The sequence below is a fragment of the Ceratotherium simum genome, chromosome 29 (assembly GCF_057802395.1).
Source record: "Ceratotherium simum simum isolate JZ-2026a chromosome 29, ASM5780239v1, whole genome shotgun sequence".
NCBI classification, from domain to species: Eukaryota; Metazoa; Chordata; class Mammalia; order Perissodactyla; family Rhinocerotidae; genus Ceratotherium; species Ceratotherium simum.
This window is the reverse complement of record NC_141928.1, coordinates 24,648,212-24,674,909: the sequence shown is the minus strand read 5'-3', so window position 1 is coordinate 24,674,909 and position 26,698 is coordinate 24,648,212. Positions and strand designations below refer to the sequence as shown.

Below are 26,698 nucleotides of genomic sequence, written 5' to 3'. Positions count from 1 at the left end.
GAGGTGAAAAACACATGGGCTCTGGAACCACTGCCTGAAATGAATTCCAGCTCTTGTATGTAACTAGCTGTGTGACCTTGGGCAACTTACCTAACTTTTCTGTGCCTCAGTTTTCAACTCTGGAAAACGAGGATAACAAATAGATAATGAATACACTATTCTCCATAGGGTTGCTATTCTAAGGTAGAGTAGTGCTGGGTACAGGATTAATGCTATGTAAGTGTTCAACAAATAAAAATAAATATTAAGATTCAGTACTCACTCAAAAGCAGCTTATATACAATCTTGTGCTTAAAAACCGCTACTGGTATTGCCATCACAAATCTCAAAGACACCTTTATTTTATGTTGACTCCTAGGAATTCGACTTGCTGACCAACAAATCCTTTTGTTGATCATGAGGACTGAACAGGTCTAAAACCCAGAGGTCACTTTGACATGGTGAAATGGAAACTGAAGGTTTTCTACAGTTAATCAAACTGTCATCGTCCCCAGAATAAACGAAAATAAACATATTATCTATTGAGCATCCATTGAGGCCAGTCACTTTCCAAGCCGTTGTATCTGATTGGAAGGCACAAAACGTGATAGGAGTGTGGCTAGCTTTGGCTCCTGCCACATGGCTGAATAAAGTGGTGTGAACTTAGAGAATTCACTGTAGCTCTCTCCGGTCCTCAGTTTTGAAGGCCCAAAAACTTGGTTTTGTCACCGCATCCATTTATTCAACAATTACTTAATGAGCACCTACTTCATGTCAGACACTATGAGAGGTATTGTGGAGGAAGTGGCCAGCACATCATTACAATCCCTGCTTGCCATCACAAAGCACACAATGTGGCAGAGAAGACAGATATTAAAAACCAAATGTGCACCAAAAAGACCCAATTGTCAATAAACTGGTTTACAATGAGAAGAGCTTCAAGTAGATTAGAATTCTTGTTCCTACAAGACCAACCCATCTCTTCCATGCAGTCATGACTACACAGAATTCAGGCGGTGGAGTACATTGTAGGAACGGCATTAGGCATCACCTTGACAAATGTCTGACTATTTAGGATTGTGAGTTCCCTATTCTAAACTTTCCAATCACCTGCCCCCTTCCCCTGCTCATTCTCCCTTTTTTGCTGCTTTTCTCACAAAGGCTACAGTCCATTTATTTAATTTCTCTTTCCTAGATTACAATCACATACACATCTTGCCTCACCAAATTTCTTCACCTGCTTATCACCCTGATTACAGTTTTCCATGTTCTAAAGTGTCTTCCACCACACATCTATAGATATAACACTATTTATTCCAGAGGTAGTTACAGGTATTCAACCTTTGTAGCATCTACTAGTTTAAGCCTCAGGGGGCAACATTAGTTCTGCTATTTTCAAGTTTGGGTTTGGTGTCAAGGGGCAAAAGGGCATTCACAGCAGATGTACACTGAAACTGTTGCCCCATAATCCCTCAAAATATTTCTCATATAACCTGCAAAGCAACCCAGTGAGGCACAACAGTTAATTTTATATGAATCGTGAAGCATACTGCACACCCGAATATGCTAGGCATTACACAAAGGTCAAAATTAAAACAAGAACTTGGCAGGTTCATAGTCCAAGTTCAGTAGTCATTTTCTGCTGATGGTTCCATGAACTATAAGCAGCACTTGGGTAACAGAAAAAGCACATCCCTATGAAAAGTTTCAACCAACATTCAGATCATCAGCAAATAAATATTTGAGTCAATACAGAAGTAAAACATCTGTTATTTAATTTCATACAAAAATAGCATCCGTGGTAAACTAAGATGTGTCCATCCATATCATGGAAAATATGTCTTTGTGGCACAGGTACGCTCAAGGTTTCTGTTGATAATTAAACATGTAGGGGGACCATTTTGTACTTCTACTAAACTTTGTTGGATGGAATAAGATAATCTCACATTGAAGGTGATGGGGGTCCAGTGGGGATACAAGCTAAGTGTGCCAGTTAGGGCTTCAGTTATGTCAGCAATCACAAGGCCTGTTGTTATTCTTATAGGTCTACAAGAGGGTCACAATCAGGATACCCAGAAATGATCTCCATGATGCATTCACTCTAACCAAAACAGATGGCACCGTCGCATCAACTCGCATGCTAATTTATTTAGTGATATTTAGGGCCCTCTCTCTTTCCACTGACTAAAATGAACATGACTCCCAGTTTCAGAGGAGCCACACAATCCCAGGTTGCATTCACTTAACACTGCTTCACAAATTGGAGCAAAGAGAATTAGAGAAACTTTCCACTGAATCTCCATGGCAAAAGATGAAATGCTAAAAGATTTTTAAAAGGATTTTTTAAATGTGATCAAACGTTAACCTGAAAATAGTCGGTGAAGAAAATGAAATTCAATAGCGTAATTATTTAAATAAATTCTCACTGGGTGAACTTTTAAAATAAGCACTCTAAGCTCCAAAGAAATGTTGTGTCTGTGCTTTTCATGGGTACATCTCCAGGGGTCAGCACAGGCCCTGGAGTTTACTAGGTGCTCTTTAACTATTTTCTGAGTACATAAATGAATAAATAAATATATTCCTCCTGATCATTACCATAAATTTTTCATCCAGGAAAAATAGTAGTTATTTAAAGGCAAAAGTTATTGGAGCGCACATAAAAGAATAAAATCCTGCTCTTCACCTTGAAATATGAATTAACTTCCACTACTATAAACACAAAATTAATGAAAAAAGTAAGTTTTCATCAAGATAACTCTCACAGAATGCTATTAATTTTGATTCATTTTGTGTGGGAAATATAAATCCTTAATATACTTACCTACATCTATGTAGTAACAATTACAAAATGTGAAAGATAACTTATTTAGAAATAGACTCCTAAAAATAACTTTATATGAAAGTGTCTTCATATTATATAAAAGTACTTTCTAAATGGAAATCTGTAATAAAGAGACCACAAGGCAAAAGTTCCACAATTTGGGCTGCAAGGAAACCTTTCAAAAGCTGATATTTTCAATACTTGACAGCCAAACTCATCAATGACATCTTTCAGATCATCATTTATACATCACTGAGACATGTATTTCCCTAAAGCCAATTCTGTAATTGTACAAAGACTGGTATGCTAACTTTATCACAGACATTTGATATAAAGTCTCATCCCCTTGTAATTCCTACATATATACCTGGTAAATATTTATATTGTCACTTACCACTATCATAAACTAACATGGTATATATTAAGACATTGAGAATCCATAAAGTGAATTACAGTCAAGACAAAACTTACCAAGCACAATGACCACAGTCTTCAGAAGACTCATCATGGTATCCCGATTCCGCCGGGGTCCGGAACTATGCCGAGACATTCTCATAGTCCTCTGGCGAACATAGCCAAAGATATGAGCATAGAGAACCACCATTACAACAAAGGTCACCAAGTTGAAAATGGCCCAGAAAACTAAGTACGAGTCACTGTAGAGGGGTGCCATGTTGGAACAATTTTCAATATCACAGATGCAGTTCCAGCCCACACTGGGTATAGCACCCATGACAATGGCCATCGTCCAAATGACCACAATCACCACCACCACCCGCCGGTTGCTCATCCGCGTGTGGAGCTGCATGCGGAAAACCGTGATGTGCCTCTCGATTGCAATAGCCAGTAAGTTGGCCACAGATGCAGTCAGGCTAGTGTCAATGAGGCCCTGACGGAGGAGCCACGTGCTGACCGTCAGTCTCCGAGTGTTAGGTCCCGTGTTGAACATTAGGTAGAAGTAGGCCAACCCCGCAAAGAAGTCCGCAGCAGCCAGATTAGCCATTAAGTAATAAATAGGAAAATGGAAGCGGCGGTTGACATAGATTGCCACCATGACCAGTAGGTTGGCCAACATGATGAAGATACAGACGGTGATTCCAAGTCCCATCACCAGCTTGCTGACTGTGTTCCATTCTGTGGCAAGATACTTTCCACTCCGGTTATAAAAGAAGGCAATGGATTCATTGTAGAAGCACTGTGGTTCATTCATGGCTGTGAACTAAAGAAGGGAGGAAAGATGAGAAAAAAAAAAAAAAGGAAGAAACCACAGATCCAAATATAAAGACATAGTATAGACAACACAAGATGTCTATGGTAAATGCGGCAAAAAAAAAAAAGCAAAGAATTTGAAAATCTGATCCTGCACAAGGTTCTATGATTGTTGAAACCCCAAGGTTTCTCACTGTATTACTGTCCTCAAGATTAAAGACAGTTGGAGTTAAATAAATGACAAGGTCTGTGCTTTGTGGCTGCATGTCATTGAAGTCTACTAGAAAAGCCACATGGCCCAGAAATCTTGCTTAAAATACATGAGACAGATGGGAACTGTGCAAAGCATTGCAACTGGAATATTTACTATAGTGAAATCTATTTTGACCTGTTATTTAGGGAATCTGTAAACATAGTTGGTTTATAGATAGGGTACTATTGCCCTATTATTCTGCATTTCTGTTCTCACATAGTATGTTCAACCTGTGACAGACATTTTGTACAGCAAGTCCCCACAAGGACCGTCAGTCTCGACATTTTAAAGAGGTCACTATGCATCAAAAGTTTTTTGCTCAAAGCCAGGCTTTGCTGTTCGACATTCCTGTGGTCTGCACTGTCTACCCCCACGACTCCTTATCCCCAGAATAGCATGTGTCAACCAACCTATGACGTTTGAGGACTTTTTTCTTTTTGAAGGACATAAGAAATATGTTACCTAATGTAACCTCCAAAGAGCAGTTGACACTTTGATACTGCTCTACAAAAAGTGAAGCATACTTAGATCAGATAAAGTATATCTTTTAAAATGTGGAGTGATAATGTTTTATTCTGTGTTTTCTTATTTTTGGACATCACCAATTAAAATATATTTGCTTATTAATTGTTTATACTCTCACTTGAATCCAAGAAGGATTGAAGAACTTTATAATAGAATAATATAGGTAGCCAACAAAACTGTTAAAACAAAATTAGAAAATAAAACATAAAGGAGAAACTAGAAAATTACACAAATAGAATAAATCACTTTTCCTGAAGGCTTAAGTTTCTCTGAGACTCCTAGAATTAGAAAATATTTCTTGGGGCCGGCCGCGTGGCTTAGCAGTTAGGTGCGTGCGCTGTGCTGCTGGCGGCCCGGGTTCGGATCCCAGGCGCGCACCGACGCACCGCTTCTCCAGCCATGCTGAGGCCGCGTCCCACATACAGCAACTAGAAGGATGTGCAGCTATGACATACAACTATCTACTGGGGCTTTGGGGGAAAAAAATAAACAAATAAAAATTAAAAAAAAAAAGAAAACATTTCTTGAAGACAGCTCACATCTACCTTTTCCTTTTTATCTTGCACTGTGTTTAATAAACTACTTAGCAAATATGACAGTTTTAACCACAATTTTTGATCAAATATTCTACTGAATATCCATAGGTTGCGCACAAATGTTTACCAAACAGTGAAAGCTCCAAAACAACGTGAAACGCTTATTGAACGGTTAGTCTTCTGACCTGTCCAGACCTCTAGAATCTCTTTCCTCACTTAGACTTTAACAGCTTTTAGATCATGATTCTATTGTTACACTTACCACGTTGTATAATCACTTATTGTTTTACTTGTCTGTTTCTTAAAGAGATCATGGTCCGGGGAAGAGTAGAGACCTTGTCTTAAATATTCTGGTATCTTACAGATCTTCCACAGAGCCTCATTCATTGCAGATCTGAGAACCTGGCTTGTAGTATTCCATTCCATCCCAAATCTTCCCATTACTCTGTGTAATTCATCTAATTTTCTTGCTTCTCTGTTTCTTGACCTCATCTCTAATGACCTATTCCATTACAGCTCAGCTGCCCACTCCCCATGGTCACACCCTGGACTTTGTAACCACTCAGAACTGTCTTTCTTTGGAAATAATTAATTTATACATTCTAATTACCACACTTCCTGTTCTCCCAATTTTTTCATCTGATCCTGAATACATCAGTTCTTTCAAGTCATCTGTTTCCTTAAGCATCCTACTTTTTCCCAATGGACTACCCTCCCCATCTTCCCCTTTTTCCTTATCCAGCTTAGATTTCATAGTATATTGTTCAACCTCTTTACTGCTAACACAGAAACATGTTCTTTTTTAAAGACTTTGAGGTTCTTCACAATTCAAATTTTTTCCAGTTTTAAGAACAGTTACACAGTATATAATCCACATATGATATAACTTCCCCATCAAAATTTAGGGCAGCACCCCATAATTATACAAATTAATTTCTAAAGCAAAACATATGGATATATACACTAAATTTGATAAATAAAGATTATAAATAGCCTCACATCATTCAGAGCAGGTTTCCCCACTACGTGAGTTATGAAAAACTCTTCAGTTTTCAGACCCCCTTGAATTTTATAATTTCAGATAAGGAAGCAGAGACTTTTATCTTTTAATCTACTTGCCCCATTGTACTCTCATAATTTTTTAGAATAACACCAGTCTTGGATGAATACAATCAGTTGCCATTTGTACACCTACACCAAGGCTTCTGAGAAACGTTAGAGAAAATTAACATATCTGGCAGATTGATTCTGGTATACATTCATGATGTCTAACCTCAACTGAGACTTAATGCCACAATAAATCTCATTTTCTGCCTCAGTATTATTCTATATCTTCTCCACAGTGACTATTTTAAACTTATCTATTGTTTTCTTTTGAGTCCCATCTTCCCTTTCTCCATCAGCAGCAGCCAAAAGAGGAAAACAGAAATCATCAGATTGGAACTCCTTCACCTTTCTCCCACCAAAAAGATAAAATTATCTACTCAAGAATCCATCCTTTCTTCCTCTTCTGTTATAATGGAAAAGGTGTACCTTCACCATCCAAGTGTTCTGAATCCCATCCATTCCTACTATTTCAAGAACCCTGTTCTATAAATTGCTTCCTTTCTCTTCCTTTTATCTTCAAATCCCCCCTCACTCCTCCTCTCCACTCCCCTGAATCTTTCCTATCCACATTCTAGTAAGTTTAGTTTCTGTCATCTTCAAATAAATAAAGTCCCACGTGACCTCATGTTCGCCTTCCAGCTTTGATTGTTTTTCTCCTTCACAGCCAATTGCTTTCTAGTGTCTCCCTCCACTAATTTCTCAATTAACTATAGTATGGCTTCTACCCCATCCCCTCTGTTAAACCCACTGTAGTCAAATTCTTGAGTTCCATATAACTTCCCAAAGTTACAGCAATCTTGTGGCTATTCCAATGGCAACTTTTAAGTCCTCACCTTACTGACCTCCTCAGACAGCATTAGATACATGACTGAGAGGCTCTTTTTAGAAAATTCTCTTTCTTTGGAATTCATGACATCATACTCTCCTGGGTTTTAATCCCTCTCTCTCGCTGGTCCTTCTCAGTCATTTCTGAGGGCTCCCTATCCTCTGCACAATATCAATGTTCCTATACTATTTATATTCTTATTCAACACAGTTTCACTGAGTTTTCTAATATGTCCTCCAAGATTTCAATTATCTTATATATCCCAAATACTCCCATGTCTATATATTTAACCCATATTTCTTTCCTGAGTTCTAGGCAAATATCATATTGCCTACTGGTATCTCTAATTGACTACCCCATAAGTACTTCAGTCTCTGTGTTCAAAACCAAACTCAAAGTCATAATCTTCCTCGTGATCCCCAACTTGCTCCTCCTATGTTCTCTATTCCAGAGGCTAGAGAGTCACTATTCAGTGGCTTGAGTGCTAAACCTGGGAATTCCCTCTTCTCTCCACATCCTCATCATTTAATCAATAACCAAATCTTGTAGATTCTCCTTCCTAAGTATCTACTCAACCTGTCTACTTCATTCCACCATCGTGGCCACCAGCCTTATTACTACACTGGCTTTCTAAGTGTTCTTTCTACTCAGCACCAATCTCATCTCTAGCAACCTTTCTAACAGACAAAGTTAACCAAGCTGTTCCCCAACTGAAATGCTTCAATGGCTACCAGGGCCCTTAAGACAAAAATCGAAGCTTTCTTGGGGCCGGCCCGGTGGCGCAGCGGTTAAGTGCATGCGCTCCACTGCAGCGGCCCGGGGTTCGGATCCCAGGTGCACACCAACGCACTTCTTGTCAAGCCATGCTGTGGTGGCGTCCCATATAAAGTGAAGAAAGATAAGCACGGATGTTAGCCCAGGGCCAGTCTTCCTCAGCAAAAAGAGGAGGATTGGCAGATGTTAGCTCAGGGCTAATCTTCCTCACCAAAAAAAAAAAAAAAAATCTAAACTCTTCAACCACCTTACCAGGCCTCACTTGCCTCTCCAGCCTCCACTTGAGCTATTATTAATGACTTCAAATTCTGCTTCAGCTCTGTTTGATGTGCTGTTCTCTCCTCCATACCTCTGGTTCTCAGTATCAGTGAGGACAGCGGTTTTCTGCACCAGAATCACCCAGAGGGTTTCTAAAACACATATTCCTGGCCACATCTCAAGAATTTCTGATTTTTCTACATCCTTTGCAGTCAGAAAACTTCTAAAGTATAAACATTTTTGGAATCTGATTTAGTAGATCAGAGGTGGGGCCCCAGGTGATACTGACACTGCTGGTCCAGGGACCACACTTGGAGTACCACTAGCCTAGATCAATCTTCCTCCAATTTCACCACGCCACCTTATACTCACTCTTCATGCATCAGTAGAAATGTTATTCTTTCTAGTCTTTCTCCCTAGACCTTCCCAACTCTGGGCAAGGTGTTTCCTACCACAGTTCCCTGCATTTCTCCTATAACAACACTTACCACACTGTATCATAATTGCTTAATTATCTATCGACACCTCCCCACACTAGGCTATAAACCCTATGAGGACAGAGATTCTAGCTTTCTTGTTAATTGTTGTACAGTACCCAACTGTTAGACAGATTAGATGCTAAATATACATTGGTTGCGTTAATATATTAAAGATAATTCCAAAAATGTTTATACTTTACAAGTTTCCTTTCTGCAAAGAATATGCAAAAATTGTAAATATAAATGCAAAACTCTGTTCCTTCCTTTAGCCCCGGTAATCATTTACTTTCTCTGGGCAAAGAAATCTCTCTTTTTTTTTTTTTTTTTGTGAGGAAGATAGGCCCTGAGATAACATCTGCCAATCCTCCTCTTTTTGCTGAGGAAGACTGGCCCTGGGCTAACATCCACGCCCATCTTCCTCCACTTTATATGGGACGCCGCCACAGCATGGCCTGACAAGCGGTGCATCGGTGCGCGCCTGGGATCCGAACCGGCAAACCCCGGGCCGCTGCAGCAGAGCGCGCACACTTAACCGCTTGCGCCACGGGGCTGGCCCCAGAAATCTTTAAATCAAATATCAAACACATAGTATTTTACAGCATTCCAACTTCTGAACACCAATTGCCAACAAAGTTAAGCAGTAATATGTGCAGGTTCTTTGCTCTTCCTACCTGAAAGTCTATATAGTTAAGGATGACAAAGTAAATTTAAATTTTTTTAAATTTAAAAAAATAAAACTTTTTAAAATTTAAATTTAAAAAAGTAAAAATTGGGAGTGACATCAGCATCATGGCAGAGTGAGCTTCCCCCATTGAACTCTCCCCCTCTAAGACACAACAAAAAGGACATTCATATTCCAATAGAAGCTATTCACACAACACAGGGGACATCTGAGGCACCCAGGCAGCTGTACAGCTGAGGACTGAGGTGCTGGAATCCCCAGAGTAAGTGGAAGGAGGTAAGAGGAGCTCCCTTCCTTTCCTAAGGACTGCAACCCTCAGACTGAGATGACTAGGCTCTCAAAGAGGGGAGGGGCGGCTCTCTGCAGGGAAAACTGGTGCTCTCCAAGACTCCTCACAGCCCAGTGGGGATCCCCCTAGGGAGGCAGCAGAACTGTTGTGAGGGTACTTTCCACAAGCTAGCCCTTCAGGAGAGCAGAGAGCAACAGCCAGACAGAGCCTCTGAGATATGGAAGGCGAAAGTAAGCGCCCCTCCCGCACCTGGCCAGCCCAACCCAGTGCTTCAGCACAGCAGCCCTGCAGCCTCGGCACAGCAGTGCTTCAGCTTGGCCCCAGCCCCAGAGGCAGCAGCCCCCAGGCACCAGGGCCCCACCAGCGGCAGCAGCGTGACTGCACCCCAACCCCAGAGGCAGCAGCCCCCAGGCACCTGGGCCCTACCAGCAGCGGCAGCAGGACGGTGTCCTGCCCGCAGAGGCAGCGGCCCCGAGGCACCCAGGCCCCACCAGCAGTGGGGCTGCCCATGCCCCCGCACCAGAGGCGGCAGCAGCTCAGGCCCCAGGCCCAGGCCACAGCCCCAGCTGCTCCTGCTGGACCAGCTGTACCAGCTCCACCACATCGCAGCCCCAGCTCCTTTGACTCAACTGTGCCTGGCCCCAGCTGCATCAGCTTGATCATGCCCTGCTCCCGGCTCCTTCGTCGCAACCGCCCCCCACCCTGGCTCTGGCTGCTTTGGCTTGGCCATGCTCAGGCTCCTTTTCTGACCACAAAGCCATGAAGCTAGAAATCAACTACAAGAAAAAAACCAGGAAAGTGACAAAGCTGTGGAGACTCAACAACACGCTACTAAACAACCAATGGATAATCGATGAAATTAAAGGAGAAATCAAATCATATCTGGAGACAAATGAAAACAAAAATACACCATACCAACTCACATGGGATGCAGCAAAAGCAGTCTTGAGGGGGAAACTCATAGCAATACAGGCCCACCTTAACAAACAAGAAAAAGCCCAAATGAGCAACCTCAAACTACGCCTAACAGAATTAAAAAAAGAAGAACAAACAAAGACTAAAGTCAGCAGAAGGAGGGAAATAATGAAAATCAGAGCAGAAATAAATGAAAGTGAAATCAAAAAAACAGTGCAAAGGGTCAATGAAACAAAGAGCTGGTTCTTTGAGAAGATAAACAAAATTTACAAACCCTTAGCCAGACTCACCAAGAAAAAAAGAGCGAAGGCTCAAATAAATAAAATTAGAAGTGAAAAAGGAGAAATTACAACAGATACCACAGAAATACAAAAGATTATAAGAGAATACTATGAAAAACTATATGCCAACAAATTGGACAATCTAGAAGAAATGGATAAATTCTTAGACTCATACAACCTCCCAAAACTGCATCAAGAAGAAATAGAGAACCTGAATAGACCAATCACAAGTAAAAGAGATTGAAACAGTAATCAAAAACCTCCCAAAAAATAAAAGTCCAGGACCAGATGGCTTCTCTGGAGAATTTTACCAAACATTCAATGAAGATTTAATACCTATCCTTCTCAAACTATTCCAAAAAACAGAGGAAGATGGAACACTTTCCAACACATTCTACAAGACCAATTTCACCCTGATACCAAAGCCAGACAAAGACAAAACTAAGAAGGAAAACTACAGACCAATATACCTGATGAACATAAATGCAAAAATCTTCAACAATATATTGGCAAACTGAACAAAGCAATACATTAAAAAGATCATACACCATGATCAAGTGGGATTTATACAAGGGACACAGGGATGGTTCAACATTCACAAATCAATCAATGTGATACACCACATTAACAAAACGAGGAATAAAAACCATATGATCATTTCAATAGATGCAGAGAAGGCATTTGACCAGATCCAACATCCATTTATGATAAAAACTCTCAACAAAATGGGTATAGAAGGAAAGTACCTTAACACAATAAAGGCCATATATGACAAACCCACAGCCAACATCATATTCAACGGGGAAAAACTGAAAGCCATCTCTCTGAAAACAGGAACAAGACAAGGATGTCCACTCTCACCACTCTTATTCACAGTACTGGAGGTTCTGGACAGAGCAATTAGGCAAGAAAAAGGAATCCAAACAGGCAAGAAAGAAGTGAAACTCTCGCTGTTTGCAGATGACATATCTTATATATAGAAAACCCTAAAGAATCCACTGGAAAACTATTAGAAATAATCAACAACTACAGCCAAGTTGCAGGGTACAAAATTAACTTACGGAAATCAGTTGCAGTTCTATATACCAACAACGAACTAACAGAAAGAGACCTCAAGAAGACAATCCCATTTACAATTGCAACAAAAAGAATAAAATATCTAGGAATAAATTTAACCAAGGAAGTGAAAGACCTATACAATGAAAACAATAATTTTTGAGTGAAATCAATTATTTCACTCAAATTTTTGAGTGAAATCAATGATGACATAAAGAAATGGAAAAATATTTCACGCAAGAATAAACATAGTTAAATTGTCCGTACTACCAAAAGCAATCTACAGGTTCAACGCAATCCTAATCAGAATCCCAAGGACATTCTTCACAGAAATAGAACAAAGAATACTAAAATTCATATGGGGCAACAAAAGACCTCGAATAGCTAAAGCAATCCTGAGAAAAAAGAACAAAGCTGGAGGCATCACAATCCCTGACTTCAAAACATACTACAAAGCAATAGTAATTAAAACAGCATGGTACTGGTACAAAAACAGACACACAGATCAATGGAACAGAACTGAAAGCCCAGAAATAAAATCTCACATCTACGGGCAGCTAATCTTTGACAAAGGAGCTAAGAACATACAATGGAGAAAGGAAAGTCTCTTCAATAAATGATGCTGGGAAAACTGGACAGCCCCTCACAAAAGAATGAAAGTAGACCATCTTCTTTCACTATACACAAAAATTAACTCAATATGGATCAAACACCTGAAGGTGAGACCTGAAACTATAAAACTCCTAGAGCAAAATATAGGTAGTACACTATTCGTCGTTGGCCATAAAGGGATCTTCTCAAATTCCATGTCTACTCAGACAAGGGAAACAAAAGAAAAAATAAACAAGTGGGACTTCATCAGATTAAAGAGCTTCTACAAGGCAAATGAAACCAGGATCAAAATGAATAGGAAACCAGATGGGAGAAAATATTTGCAAACCATATATCCGACAAGGGGTTAATCTCCGTAATATATAAAGAACTCACGCAACTGAACAACAAAAAAACAAACAACTTGTTCAAAAAATGGGCAGAGGAAATGAACAGACACTTCTCCAAAGAAGATATACAGATGGCCAATAGGCACACGAAAGATGCTCAACATCACTAATCATCAGGGAAATGCAAATCAAAACCACACTAAGATATCATCTTACACCTGTTAGAATGGCTATAATCACCAAGACAAAAAACAACAAATGCTGGAGAGGCTTGTGGAGAAGCGGGAACCCTAATCCACTGCTGGTGGGAATGCAAACTGGCACAGTCTCTATGGAAAACAGTACAGAGATTTCTCAAAAAATTAAAAATAGAAATACCTTATGATCCAGCTATCCCACTACTGGGTATCTACCCAACAAACCTGAAATCAACAATCCAAAGAGGTTTATGCGCCCCTCTGTTCATCGCAGCATAATTCACTATAGCCAAGACATGGAAGCAACCCAAGTGTCCCTCGACTGAAGATTGGATAAAGAAGATGTGGTATATATACACCACGGAATACTACTCAGCCATAAAAAAAAAAAGACAAAATCGTCCCATTTGCAACAACATGGATGGACCTGGAGGGTATTATGTTAAGCGAAATAAGCCAGAAAGAGCAAGACAAACACTGCATGATTTCACTCATATGTGGAAGATAAACCAACACATGGACAGATAGAACTGTTTGGTGGTTTCCAGGGGCAAGGGGGGTGGGAGGTGGGCACAAGGGGTGGAGGGATGCATTTATATGGTGACTGACAAACTATAATGTACAACAAAAATTTCACGATTAAAAAAAATAGGGAAAAAAAAGGAAAAGCCACAAAATGCTAAGATGAATAAAATTGACAGACTGTTTCTAATGGTATCGCATGCTATGAATCAGCAAATGATATGTGGTCTAGTCCTACACCACCTCTTATCTCTCAAAACCATACCATATTTAATGACATGACTTACTTGTTTTTTGAACCTCAGTTTTATCATCTGTGATATGAGGAAATTGGAATAAATTATACATACGGTGTATTTCCGATATAAAATTCTATACTAAGAGAATTCTGATTAAGAACTCTATATTTCATAAAAATTGCCTGCTAAATATTAAAACAGTAGAAAATATACCAGCAATTATAAATAGTAAGGGTAAAATATACCTGAGAAAAAGTCAGAGGAATTTCAGATAGATTTAGTACAATAGGACTGAACTGAAAGAATTAAATCTCCTCTCCTATCATCTGCAAAAAGCAGCAGACCTGGAGAATAAGTGAAGGAGACCCTGGCAGAATCTCCAACAGTAGTCAGAAGGGTGGTGTGAACCAGCTTTCTTACTGCTTCAGGACCCGATGGATTTAGGCAGAAACGTACATCAAGCTCTGGGAGAATCCAAGTCAACTATAATGGGACTCTAAGCCATTAAGGTAGTCATGGCTATAATGATACAACAAACAGAAAAACATTATCAAACACAATGGGGAAAAATGCAATCTCAAAGGAAATGACCATCCAGAAGAATAATAGAAAATACCTCCCCCCCGAAGCAGATTTATGGAAAAAAGAAAAAAGGGGAAAAGAAAATGATTAAATTATATGATATTTCTGATTTGATTCTCAATATGCTTTATTAGAGTACCAGCATTGAAAACAGAACAAGTCATTATAAGGACAAAAAAAAATATCCAGTAAAAACTACATGGAGATCATATAAGTTTCCTGTTGCTACTGTAACAAATTTAGTAGTTTCAATAATAAATTTATTATCTTATAGTCCTGGAGGTCCGAAGTCCAAAGCGGGTCTCACTGGGCTAAAATCAAGGTGTTGGCAGGGCTGTGTTCCTTTCTAGAGGCTCTAGAGGAGAATTTTTCTTGTCTTTTCCAAATTCTAGAGACTGCCCACACTCCTTGGCTCATAGGTCCCCTCCACTTCAAAGCCAGAAATGGCCAGTCAAGTCTTTCTCACATTGTATCATTCTAACACTGACTCCTCTTCCTCCCTCTTCCACATTTAAGAACTCTCATGATTACACTGAGCCCACTCAGATAACTTTCGATAATCTCCCCATCTCAAAATCCTTAATCACATCTGAAAAGTCCCTTTCGCCATGTAAGGTACCATATTCATCAGTTCCAGACGTTAAATAATGGACATCTTTGGAAAGCCATTATTGTGCCCAACAAAGAAATGAAAACCAATTTCTCAATTAAAAACAGCAATTCAGGCAATGAAATCAAGTATAAAAATTCCAGAAAACTGAAATGGCAAGTAGACATACTTAAGAAGTTCACCCAGCACTCAGAGAAGGTGGTCAGAGATGACGAGAATAAAAGGAAAGGAGGCACGTATAGGAAAAACATCTAGTTACACTAGGAATCCAAGAAAGACTGGGACAAGGCTGAAGTAATACAGCTTGAAACATAAGAAAAGTTACTGTTTAAGAACAAAGACCTCAGCTTACTGGTTTAAGTTTAAATAAATTACAAAAGAGTTAATTAAAAGCAACTAAAACTTAGATACAGCTTCGTTAGATTTTGGAATCTCAAGGGTAAAGTTAAAAATTCTAAAAGTACAGAAAAAACAAAAACAAAAAGCAAACAAATCAAACATCTAGAGAGAGAGCAAACAGGATATCGCCAAGCTTGTGCTGCAGAATTGCAAAGGACAGAACATACGCAATCAAAATCTCCATTATATGGAGAGAATGTTTAAGATCCATAAATTCCACAGCCAACTATACTGATGTTCTCACACAGGGACAATAAAGAACAGTCCTAGAGATGCGAGAGCTCAGAAAGCACATCATCTACATTTCCTTCCTAAAGCAAATACAAATGCAAATAAGCCATGAGAAAAGTAAAAATAAAAACACAATAAATAAAAAGACTCACAGCAAGCATCAACAACCTACAAAACATATAAATCTAATTGCTCTTCATACGTTATAAAACTTAAAGCAAATGTCAAAAATAATTCTTGAAAGTATACTTATAATTTAATAATAATCTGGAACTAAAATCATTGTATCAATAAGAACTTGAAAATGGGGAAACAGAAGTATGTAAATATCTGTTAATTTTCTCTTATCACTCAGATAAGAATCAAAACATACTACTTTAAATTGTTACAATAATTTTCAAAGATAATTTTAAATATGATGATTCAAAAACCACCAAACTGAGTAATTAATATACTCAAGTAGGATGACTACTTTCATATTACTAGAGAAAAATAGAGTGAAAAATAGGGGGAAAAGATAAACACTGTACAGAATGACAATTTTGTGAAATTTATACAGGTAAGACTATAAATGATTTTCTTCTTTAGAAAATTAATATTTATTGCAAGAAATTTAGGGAAAAACAAAAATATAATCACACAAAACTCAAACACTTTTTTTTAAAGTTTATTATTCTAAAGTCCAAATCACTATAATTAGAAATTTCTCTGTAATACGTTACAGAATTCTGCCCTGCCCAAGAAACAAAGACACAGATAAAATAGGATTATTCCGAAAATAAATTGTCCTTAAAGCTAAAAAGAGAAGTCCACATTCATGCCCTTTTCACATCCACCAATTACATCTCAGATGTTGGGGTGGAGCGAGGCAGCTTCCTTGGCTGCTCTGCAGAACAGATGTTCCAAATCTGAGAAATCTACCTCACCCTATGTGTGATCTCCAGAGAAGTCATAACAAATCTGCCAAGCCTAAACTCTAAAGAGGCACATATGGTGTTCATCTTCACTACACACTTCATTTGTTCATTTGCACATTCACAAACGCTTATGGACTGCCAGGTGTGGGCATGGCACTGCACTACACTATGCCTTCCAGGGGTACCAAAATGACACACTGGAGTGCCTGCTGTGGAGCCATGCACCGCCCATTCAATGTGTTTTTAAATCTCCTGAAAGACAATTACATATTCATTAGCCAAGTGGAAAAGGGAACTCATAGACTAGTAATTAAACCTGTTAAGTATTTAGATAAGAATGTAAATATCTACTGATATTCGAAAAGAGAGATTTTAATCTATGCTGGATAAAGGACCAGTAATAAGACATACATCAAGCCAACCCGGTTGCCCACTTCTGTTCAAGTACACACCGGAACGGGTAGGGACTTCCCATTCTGACGCTCACCAGCTAATGTGGTTTTCAATAAGTCCCACAACTGCTCTGAGTGTCAATTTTCTCATTTGTAGAGTAAGGTACAAATCATCTCTAAGGTCTCTTCAATTCTAATTTTTAAGTCTAAAATAATCAAACCTTCCATACATTTCCTACCCCCCAAAAAAGATTAGAAAAGAGCACAGAATTTAATTAAATGCCATTAAGTCTCTAATAACAAGGAAAATCGTTCTCATATTTTTTAGAGCCTCAAATTAAAAAAAATTTTAAAAAGTGGAATGATTTGCCACTAGGACTAGAAAATACACAAACAATGCTGACACAAACTAAAAATGTTTTAAAGCTAGAATCCTCAAAATAGCTACAGAATATGCAACTACTAGATTTTTTAAAATTTATCTGAAAAAGTACACAAAATGCGACTTCTTAGAAAGTGACAATGTATATGAGTACGAGGTACAGGTACGTAAAAAGAAACTACGGAAAACAAATTGTAAATCAGTGAAAATACTTTGTATCTGTCACAGGCTGAGATAAAGTGGATAACATCATACTTGACAAATTTCCAAAGAGAATTTTGAGTTGGTCCTAAGAGGAAGGAATGGAAAAATTCACTAAAAACACAAGACATGCTGGAGAAAAATATAATAAATAGTCTTTTAGATGTGTTGCAGAGCTACAAACTGAGGTGACTAGCAGCCCTGGCAGCAGATGGTCAGATTATGGAGACAGGGCATTAAATACTACTGGGAAAAAGAGGATGAGCCCTTGGCATTAACTGAGGCACTGAGTTAGAACTGAGACTCAGTCATTAAGCTAGGAGTCTTGAAGATCTCCACATCAGTAAAAGAAGTAGACCAGAAAAAAATAATCTACCCAGTTGCACTGAGGAAAACAAGGAAGTCTGTCCGTTTTAGCTTAGGCTCCAGGTAGGGAAATAGATAAATTAAAAGAGTCACTTCAGAAATCATGACCCCAAGCCTACAAATCACACACGGTTGGGATTTGAAATCAAACTATCTGTCAAGTCTGAGAACCCACATAAGGAGAAATTAACACAAACTTCGGTCCTTAGCTTGTGACATCCCCATCCCCCTCCCACTCCACGTGCCTGGCACTAGCAAGCATCAAACATCTCCGGAGGGCGAGACCTCAGTGCAGCCACACAAGATTCTCTCAGATCAGCCCCACTGAAGATGAATTCATCATCCAAAAGAATAAAAACACACGACAGATACCACGTGTGGGAATTGGCAGAACAGTCCGCAGCAGGATTAGACGCAGGAATATCAGATTAAAGACAAAAGTGAACTGATGAAGTTTTTGTATTCCCTTTTCCACTTCAACTGGTTCAAGAGTTACACTTTCTATTTCTATTCTTTAATGCTTATTCTTAATATTTTAACACGCATACTTCACTTGAAGCCTAAAGGTAATCCTCTTCCCTTGATAAGCTTTCACTCCAATGCCTCTGCTCCCATCTGACATGTTACTGTGGTTCAGCATTTTACTTTGACTTGTTTCGAAAACTACCTAAAATTACTTGATGTTACTGTTTTGATTTTATATTTTCAAAGTTTATTTGGTTATCTCTGTATGAAGTCAGCATAATCATGTTACAAAAACAAGAAGATTAAGAGTAAAATAAATTATCACCTATTATTAAGAACATAAATGAAGTTTCTAAATAAGACATATTATATATTTATATACTTTATATATTTAATAATTAATATCTAATTAATTTAGTAAAATATATAAATAAAATTTACTAATTAATTTAATAAAATATATATAAATATATTTATATATATTATTGTATATCATGATGACTAAATAGTGTTTATTCCAAAATGCAAAGATGATTTAACATTTAAAAATCTGGTAATATAATTCATCACGTGAACAAATTCAAGGAAAGAAAAAAAGGCCAATGATCATTAGACATGCAAAATGTGTTTGCTAAATTTTAATATCCTTTCACCATAGTTTGGCAATCTAAGATTAGAAGGGAACTTCCTTAACTTGATAAAAGGTGTGTGGCAATTGTCATACTTGACGGAAGTGTTCCCTTTTAAAAGAGAAAGAAAACAAAGTTGACTCCATCACTAATTGCTTTTAGCACATGCTGAAGGTATAGCCAAAACAATAAGAAAAAAAAAAAAAAAGGAAAAGATTGGAAAAGAAAAAACTTACTGTTTTTCATGAACGATATAATCAGTTACATATAAAATGCAAGATAATCTATAAACAAACTGTATTAGAGTTTAGCAAATTTGCTGAATTAACTCTCAAGCCCTGTGAATTAAGTGTGTTCCTATAGAAACACCAGAAAAAATATTTTTTAATTATTTCAAGAACAACACATTTACAACAACAAAAGCTCTAACGTACCTAGGAATAAGTCAAAATATTCAAAAGCTTACAATAAAACCTAAATAAATGAAAAGAGAAAATAATTCATGAGGAGAGAAAGATGTTAAGATGTCAATTTCCCCAAAATTAATATAAAAATTCAATGCGATAAGATGAAAATCCCAAAAGGGTTTTTCATGAAGTTTGACAGGCTTCCTGAACATTGATATGGAAGTACAAGGGAACCATCCAAGATAACTTGGATGACAAAGAACTAGAGGCCTTATGGAAAAGCACATTTTATTTTAAAGTGTTAATAGTAAAGATATTGTGATATTGGCAAAGAAATACCTGGCCAGAAACACACACTTAAATGGTTAACTTGACAGAAGAGACATGGCTTTACTCATCAATGGGGAAAATGGCATAATTGTTCATGTAAACGAAAAAAATCAATTGAATCTACACCACATCATACACAGAAATCAATTTCAAGTGATATAAAGACATATGTAAAAAGGAAATAAAGAATGCATTTATTCCTCATGAACAGGGAGATTTTTCTAAACAAGATTGAAACATTGAAAAAATTTGACTAATTAAAAATTCAAGACTTCTGTGCTACAAAAGACTTTATAATCAGTGAAAAGAAAAGCTGAAGACTAGTAGAAAGTGTGGCAATGCACATAAAAAAAGGCTTAGTTTACAGCAAAATGTAAAGACTTCCTACAAATCAAAAAGGAAAAGCCAAACAGTCCACTAGGAAAAAGGGAAAAGGTAGGGAAGGCAATTCACATAAGAGGAAACCTAATGGCCAATAATCACATGAAAAGAGAATGACACAGAGAATCAGAGAAAGTTAAGTACAAACCGCAGTCAGTTCCAATTTATCATTCCATCAGGTTGGCAAAAATTAACAAGTCTGAAAACATCAAGAGATAGTGAGCACTGCCATACAGGGCTGGTGGGAGTACGAGTTAGTACAACTGCTTTAAAAAACTGTTTGGCAAAACCCACCGTTCATACACATGATGGAGAGATTCTAACCCCCCAAAAAAACTCACGTCCCTAAGGAGACATGTATAAGAATTTTCATTGCCACTCTTTTATAATATCCCAATATTAGAAGCAAAATAAATATGCGTCAACTGGAGAATGGATAAATTGCAATATAAACAGAAAGGTATACTATTTAGCGGTAAATGAACAAAGTAGAGCTTTATATATGCTGATGACTAAAGCAATTTGTACAAGTATACATGCAGTCCTTGTAGACAATGTTTACAAATGCAAACATCATGTAGGAATGTGAAAAACTTGCAGAAACACACTATCCATTGTTTATATTTTTCCCACATATGTATATATCCGCAAACACTTGCAGGGAGCTGATAAATAATTTATGGTCTGAGCTAAGACAGAGGTTAATAAAATTGAGAAGTACCAGGGACTCCAACTTTAAATTATTCACTTATTTATTAAAGCCGAAAAGATTTTAAAGCAGTTACATCAAAATGTCAAAATTTTACAAAGCTGGGTAATAGATATGCTATTGTATTATAATCCTCTACATTTTTCCATCCACTTGACATATTTTTTAAAAAACCACCTAGTTTAGTCTGAGTCACGGCAAATGGGTTCTGTTATTAATAAAAGAGGGAGAGGAAGGAAGGAGAGGGGAAGAGAGGGAGCAGGCACTATTGCCAGACTTCCCCAGGCCCAAAGAATGATTAATAGATATAAACTGAATTACGTAATGATGCTTCACTTAAAATTTCTATTTCTTAGGAGACAGCAAAGGGCACGGGAGATAACATTATAGATTTATAGTGGCTGAGAGCTTAGGCCTTAGAATCGGTGAGACCTGGGTTCAAATTCCAGTTATTTAGTTTACTGGTGATAGGACTTCAATAAATTATGTAACACTCCCCTCTCAGGAGCCAGGTTCCTCATCTGCAAAATGGAGAAAAAAACATTACCTTCCTTTAAGGATTAAGTACCAATTACTCTTTCTGTAATATCTGTTCTCCTGAAACTTTTCAGTCAAGTAACCCAGACAGCTTGAACCTTCATAAACCAAACACCAGCTCTAAAGTGCAGCCTTCTTGAACTCACAGATCAAAGCAATTTAATTAAATAAGTAATCCTATGAAGAAAATGAAAATTATTTTCCATTAACCCATTTTTTTCATAGGCTAATGGAATATGTTTCCTTATCTTGTTCCAATTCATTTTTGATTTCTTTTATTCAACGATGTGTGTGAGTTGGTGTCCAGGCTATCTCTTCCAATAGTTTGTCTATCCCTACACAAATATTACATTGCCTTATTTATTATGACTTTATAAGAAATTCTGATATCCAGAAGAGCAGTTTTTCCCACCAAGTCTTCTTCTTCAAGATTATATTGGCTATTTTTGAACTTTTGTATTTTTATATAATGTTAGAATCAGTTTGTGAGGTTTCAAAATTTTTTTGGAATTTTTATTCTGATTGCATTCAATCTACAGATGCCTTTGCAGACTTGACGTCAAATCAATAAATCTTACAATCCATTGATACAGTATCTATTTAAGTTGTTCTTCAGTGTCTACTAATCAAGTTTTATAAATAATCTCAAAGAATTCTAACGCCTATTTTTAGAGTTATTCTTAGGTACTTGAATGCTTTTAATGCACTGATATATAGCTTTTGGAGTATTTTCTCATCTAACAATTGTTTCCTTTTTTATTATCAAGATATAATTGACATATAACATATATAAGTTTAGGTGTTTAATTTTTTAAAAATAGGATTGTATACCTATTTCTTTGAGCTTCTGTTGTATTCTACACTTATTATACTCTTATTCTTACAAACAGTTGTCTATGCTTTCTTTTTCTGTGGCTAGCTTAGAGGAAAGGAATAAGATGTGCAATCAAAGAGGCAACATTTAATATTTTAAATATTTAAAGCAATTTATTTTTAATAATTTTAAGGGAAAAATCATGCAAAAAAGTTCTCATAAGAATAAATGTATATTCCTAAAAACACCATGGTCTAATTAGGACTGCAATCCTCACAGATTCCCCATCATTTGCCATCTTGTTCCTTTTCCCTTTTCGTTCTCCACTGTCATAGAGTATGAATTCCCATCTGCAGATTCAGTGTTGGCCAACTTTTCCAAACTAATCTTGAATAAGACAGTGGGCCAATCAGCAGCTGAGTCTCTCCATCTTGCCTTGTCTCACAGAGGGGGGAGCTAAGCCCGACCATGACTGGTGAGTCCTTCGTTCCCACTGGTCATCCACAGGCAATCCAGCATGTCAGAGGTAAGCCCTGAACACTCACCATAGGGCCAGGATCCTTCCTGGGTCCTCCTTCATCGTTTTAGCCAGGTTACTTCCATAACCTGATCAACCACCATTAAGGGAATGCTAAAAGGAGTTCTAGAGTATGCAAAGCCCTTAGAGTTGGGGCCCAAACCTGAATCCTGACAAATGGCTTTTCCTTCCAGGCCTGAGCTAAGGTTCTGAAACCTCCCTATGCTGGCTGGTGGAAGTTCATCTAAGTGCAAATATTTTTAAACCAGGCAGCTACCTCGTTCACCAACCACCATATCCTACCCCTCCTTCCTGCAGGACTGGAGCTCTTGCTCCCAAAGGTGGTCTGAATCTTTGAAAACTGCTTCACTGCCAACCTAGCCTTTCAGGCACTCATCTGCTCCTTGGCCCTTTCATAAACATTTTGTCTGATGCCAAGGAGCAGGTAACAACGCGCTATCACTTCTCTCCCAGCCTGAGCCTGCCTAGGATAATCATTTATGAAATGGGATAAGTTTAACTTAAGGGCAGTTCTTAAGTGATGCTATGCAATTACCAAATAGCAGTATCATCACACAGCAAATGAAGGTTGATTTTTTAAATGACAGTCTTATTACAGCAAGGTACAGTTCTTAAAAGACACAAATCCCCTGGACCCTATGATTATGAGCTCCTCGGCCGGTAAAAACAGCAGGGCGTTGTCCCACCTTAGTGTTGATTCATGGAAAAGCTGCAACTCAAGTTGAAATAAAAAGAGCTGGAGAAGCTAGGAGTGCAGAAGGAAAACAGGCAAGCCACACCACAATGGGCAGCAAGAGGGAGAAAGCCACACCCCTTTGAAGGATAAAAAGTTAGCTCCATTCACCATTAAAGACTAAGCCAATTAGAAAGGATGTATTAGAAAGAGAAAGAAACACATGTGAAAAGTCTCATCTGTGGCTCATGCTAGGTATCCCGGTACAATTTTGTCTTATGAATAGAAAACTCGAAATGTACCCTCAGATTCTGAAATAAGATAGCCTCTCAAACTTGACCTGAGTTTATAAACACAAAAGGGGACACAGATGAATTTAAATTGCAATATGAGAACAAATTTAATTTCTAATAATAACATGGTTCAAGGTGGAGTAAGTCAGAAATCTCAATGTTTATCTCCACGTGCATTTATTCCTGGCAACACACTGGAGTTTTCCGTAGAGTGTTTATCTAACTTGGCTTTCCTTTGATGGATCTTCTGGCATACTACATAAGTACATCATATACACAGACCATATGTAGAGGTAACCACTTTCTCCCTGTAAAGAACTCCCAGAATAATTATGAAGGAAAAGGAAGGAATTAACATACGTCAGGAATCTATTAAGGGGATGACACAGTACAAAGCACTTAACAGATACTTTGCCATTTAAACTTGCGAGCACAGTCTGCATTATTTGAATTCTAGTGATTAAGAAAAATAAAGCTGAAAGAGACACCTATATTGAAAGATCCCCTAGCTATGGGATTTGAACCAAAATTCACCTAGATCTAAGCCCATGCATTGTCTTTTCTCAACTCCATGTTAGGTGAAGCCAGACCCCACTATGTCTTCATCGTGTGGCACTGGAAACACAACTTCATACTGCAATTAGTTGTTCACACTTAAGTCTAAAAGAAAGCGCTATCACAACATCCATGATCCCTTACCTTAGAGGCTGATAATTTAACAATTGCAACCATTCCTTTATTTTGGAGCCTTCAGCGTATGTCTCATTTTTTAATTCTTCACTTGTGAAATATTCTGGTTAATATGTCAATCTATTTCCTCACTTAGAGAATAAAGGGGGAATATGGAATTTCCTTTTTAAACCTTATAAGTCATTGAATGTTTTATGCAGAAGGGTAAACTGATCTAATCAATGTTTTTAAAAGATAACACTTGACAAACCAACTGCAAAAACCCTTTTTAGAAAAGCAGTTGGGGAATTCTGAATATGGATGAGCATAAAATGATATTAAAGAGTTGTTTTTAATTTTAAGTGTAATAATGGTATTGTGGTTATGTAAGTGAATTATTTTTTAGAGTTATATATTGATGTATGAGGGTTGAGATGAGATGACACGATGCCAAGGATTTGCTTTAAAATATTTCATTCCCCCCAGCCAGCCCCAGTGGCCTGGTGGCTAAGTTTGGTGGGCTCTGCTTCGGTGGCCCGGGTTTGATTCCTAGGTGCAGACCTACACCACTGGTCTGTCAGTGGCCATGCTGTGGTGGCGGCTCGCATACAGAAAAAAGAGTGGGACCAGCCCAGTGGCATAGTGGTTAAGTTCGCATGCTCTACTTCAGTGGCCCAGGGTGCGTGGGTTCGTATCTCAAGCATGGACCTATGCACCACTCATCAAGCCATGCTGTGGCGGCATCCCATATACAAAACAGAGGAAGACGGCACAGATGTTAGCTCAGGGAGAATCTTCCTCAGCAAAAAAAAGAAATAAATAAAAAATTCATCCCCCCAAAATGGGAGAAAATGAAGCAAGTATAGCAAATTGTGAATAATTGTTGAATCTAGGTGATGACTATATTGGGATTCACTATATTATTCTTTTTATTCTTGTGAATGTTTGAAAACCACTATAATACAAAGTCCTAAAAAAACAGAAGTCTTTCAATCTCAAAAAACGCAACCCATTTAACATAGAATTCAATTGCTTTAATCCAAAAGTATACCTTCTCTAATAGAAATAAAGCCTCTAAGACACAGATTTTGGAAATATGATGGATTTTGTCAGGAGAACCTATTGGTAATGATGTTCAAAAACATCTGTTTTCCAACAGACAACAAGTAGAGACCTACTGGTGTTGTACCAGAACACTGGATAAGAACTAGGAGAACAAATCTGCTGGTTAAGACGTTAAAGAATCTACCCAAATTCATGTCTTTATTTAATGAAAGCTATAGGAAATTATTTGGAGGGATCAAAATATCTTTGTTTCCTTGGCTTAAAACCAGGATAGCCACTTAGAAAATGAGAGACAAAATGAAATACCTTGTAAAATCCTGATGGGAAAGATTCCCTACTGGAATCACAAGTGTGAGATCTGAATACCTTTAAAGTTCTCAGACACCCATTCTGGTCTCTCATATCAGTTGTGGGTTTGAGAGGGGCCAAACCACTCAATTCATGTATTGAACTATTGACCCTTCCATTCAAAAGGAAAATAACACTTTTAATCCATACTCTACCCACAGTAACTGGATGAACCACAATTAAAGTAATGCTAAACAGAGTCCTAGCAACAGAAAATGGTCATTAAGAGTGGGAAGTTTTTTTATTTCCTATTCCTTCTCCATCCCCCCACATCCACAGGGTGGGAAAGCATTCATTTAACCTAATGATGAGCATGTTCCTGTCTGCAAACACATCCCTGGAGCTTCCTTTGGGTCAGGAAGCCCTTTATCAGTGTCTGGACTAGCAGAACCATAAATCAGCTACACATGCAGTCTTCCTGCTGCTGCTAGCCCAGTTTCGCCTCAGTATTCATTTAGCCTCCGAAGAACAAGGTGCTCTCTCAGCATAAGAAAACAAAAATCCGTCTTACGGTCCAGGCGGGAGTACAGCAGGGAATGCAAACTTGTCCCACTTCAAAGCACAAGGCAGATCTTTCACTCACCAGCAATCCCAGTAGGAGTGACAATGAAAGCTCTCTTCCCTGTTATTGTTGAGACAATCACAGGCTATTTGTTCATATGAATTAGTTTATATCTAGTATTAGGCAGCCTTGATTAGAAAAATGCTCTTTGTTACCAAGTGAATAGAGTGACAAACAAAACCAAAAGCTTTTTTTTTTTTTCACTTGTTGTTTTTGCCTTAGAAAAGGATTGTCAGGCCTTTCACGCTTGAATGTGGGTTTATCTTGACACAGGTCCCTGAATTCACCCTAAAAGAATGCAAGCTAATG

At 38.0% G+C, this 26,698-nt stretch overlaps 1 protein-coding gene across 1 annotated transcript in view; it reads right to left on the bottom strand.

Moving 5' to 3' along the window:
* The window catches only part of LPAR1 (lysophosphatidic acid receptor 1), a 134,938-nt gene that overhangs the window by 48,695 nt on the left and 59,545 nt on the right, over positions 1–26,698 (bottom strand). Inside the window, exon 3 of the mRNA XM_014782062.2 lies at positions 3,272–4,019. Within this exon, the coding sequence (XP_014637548.1) occupies positions 3,272–4,019 (748 nt within the window). The remainder of the gene's footprint in view (positions 1–3,271; positions 4,020–26,698) is intronic.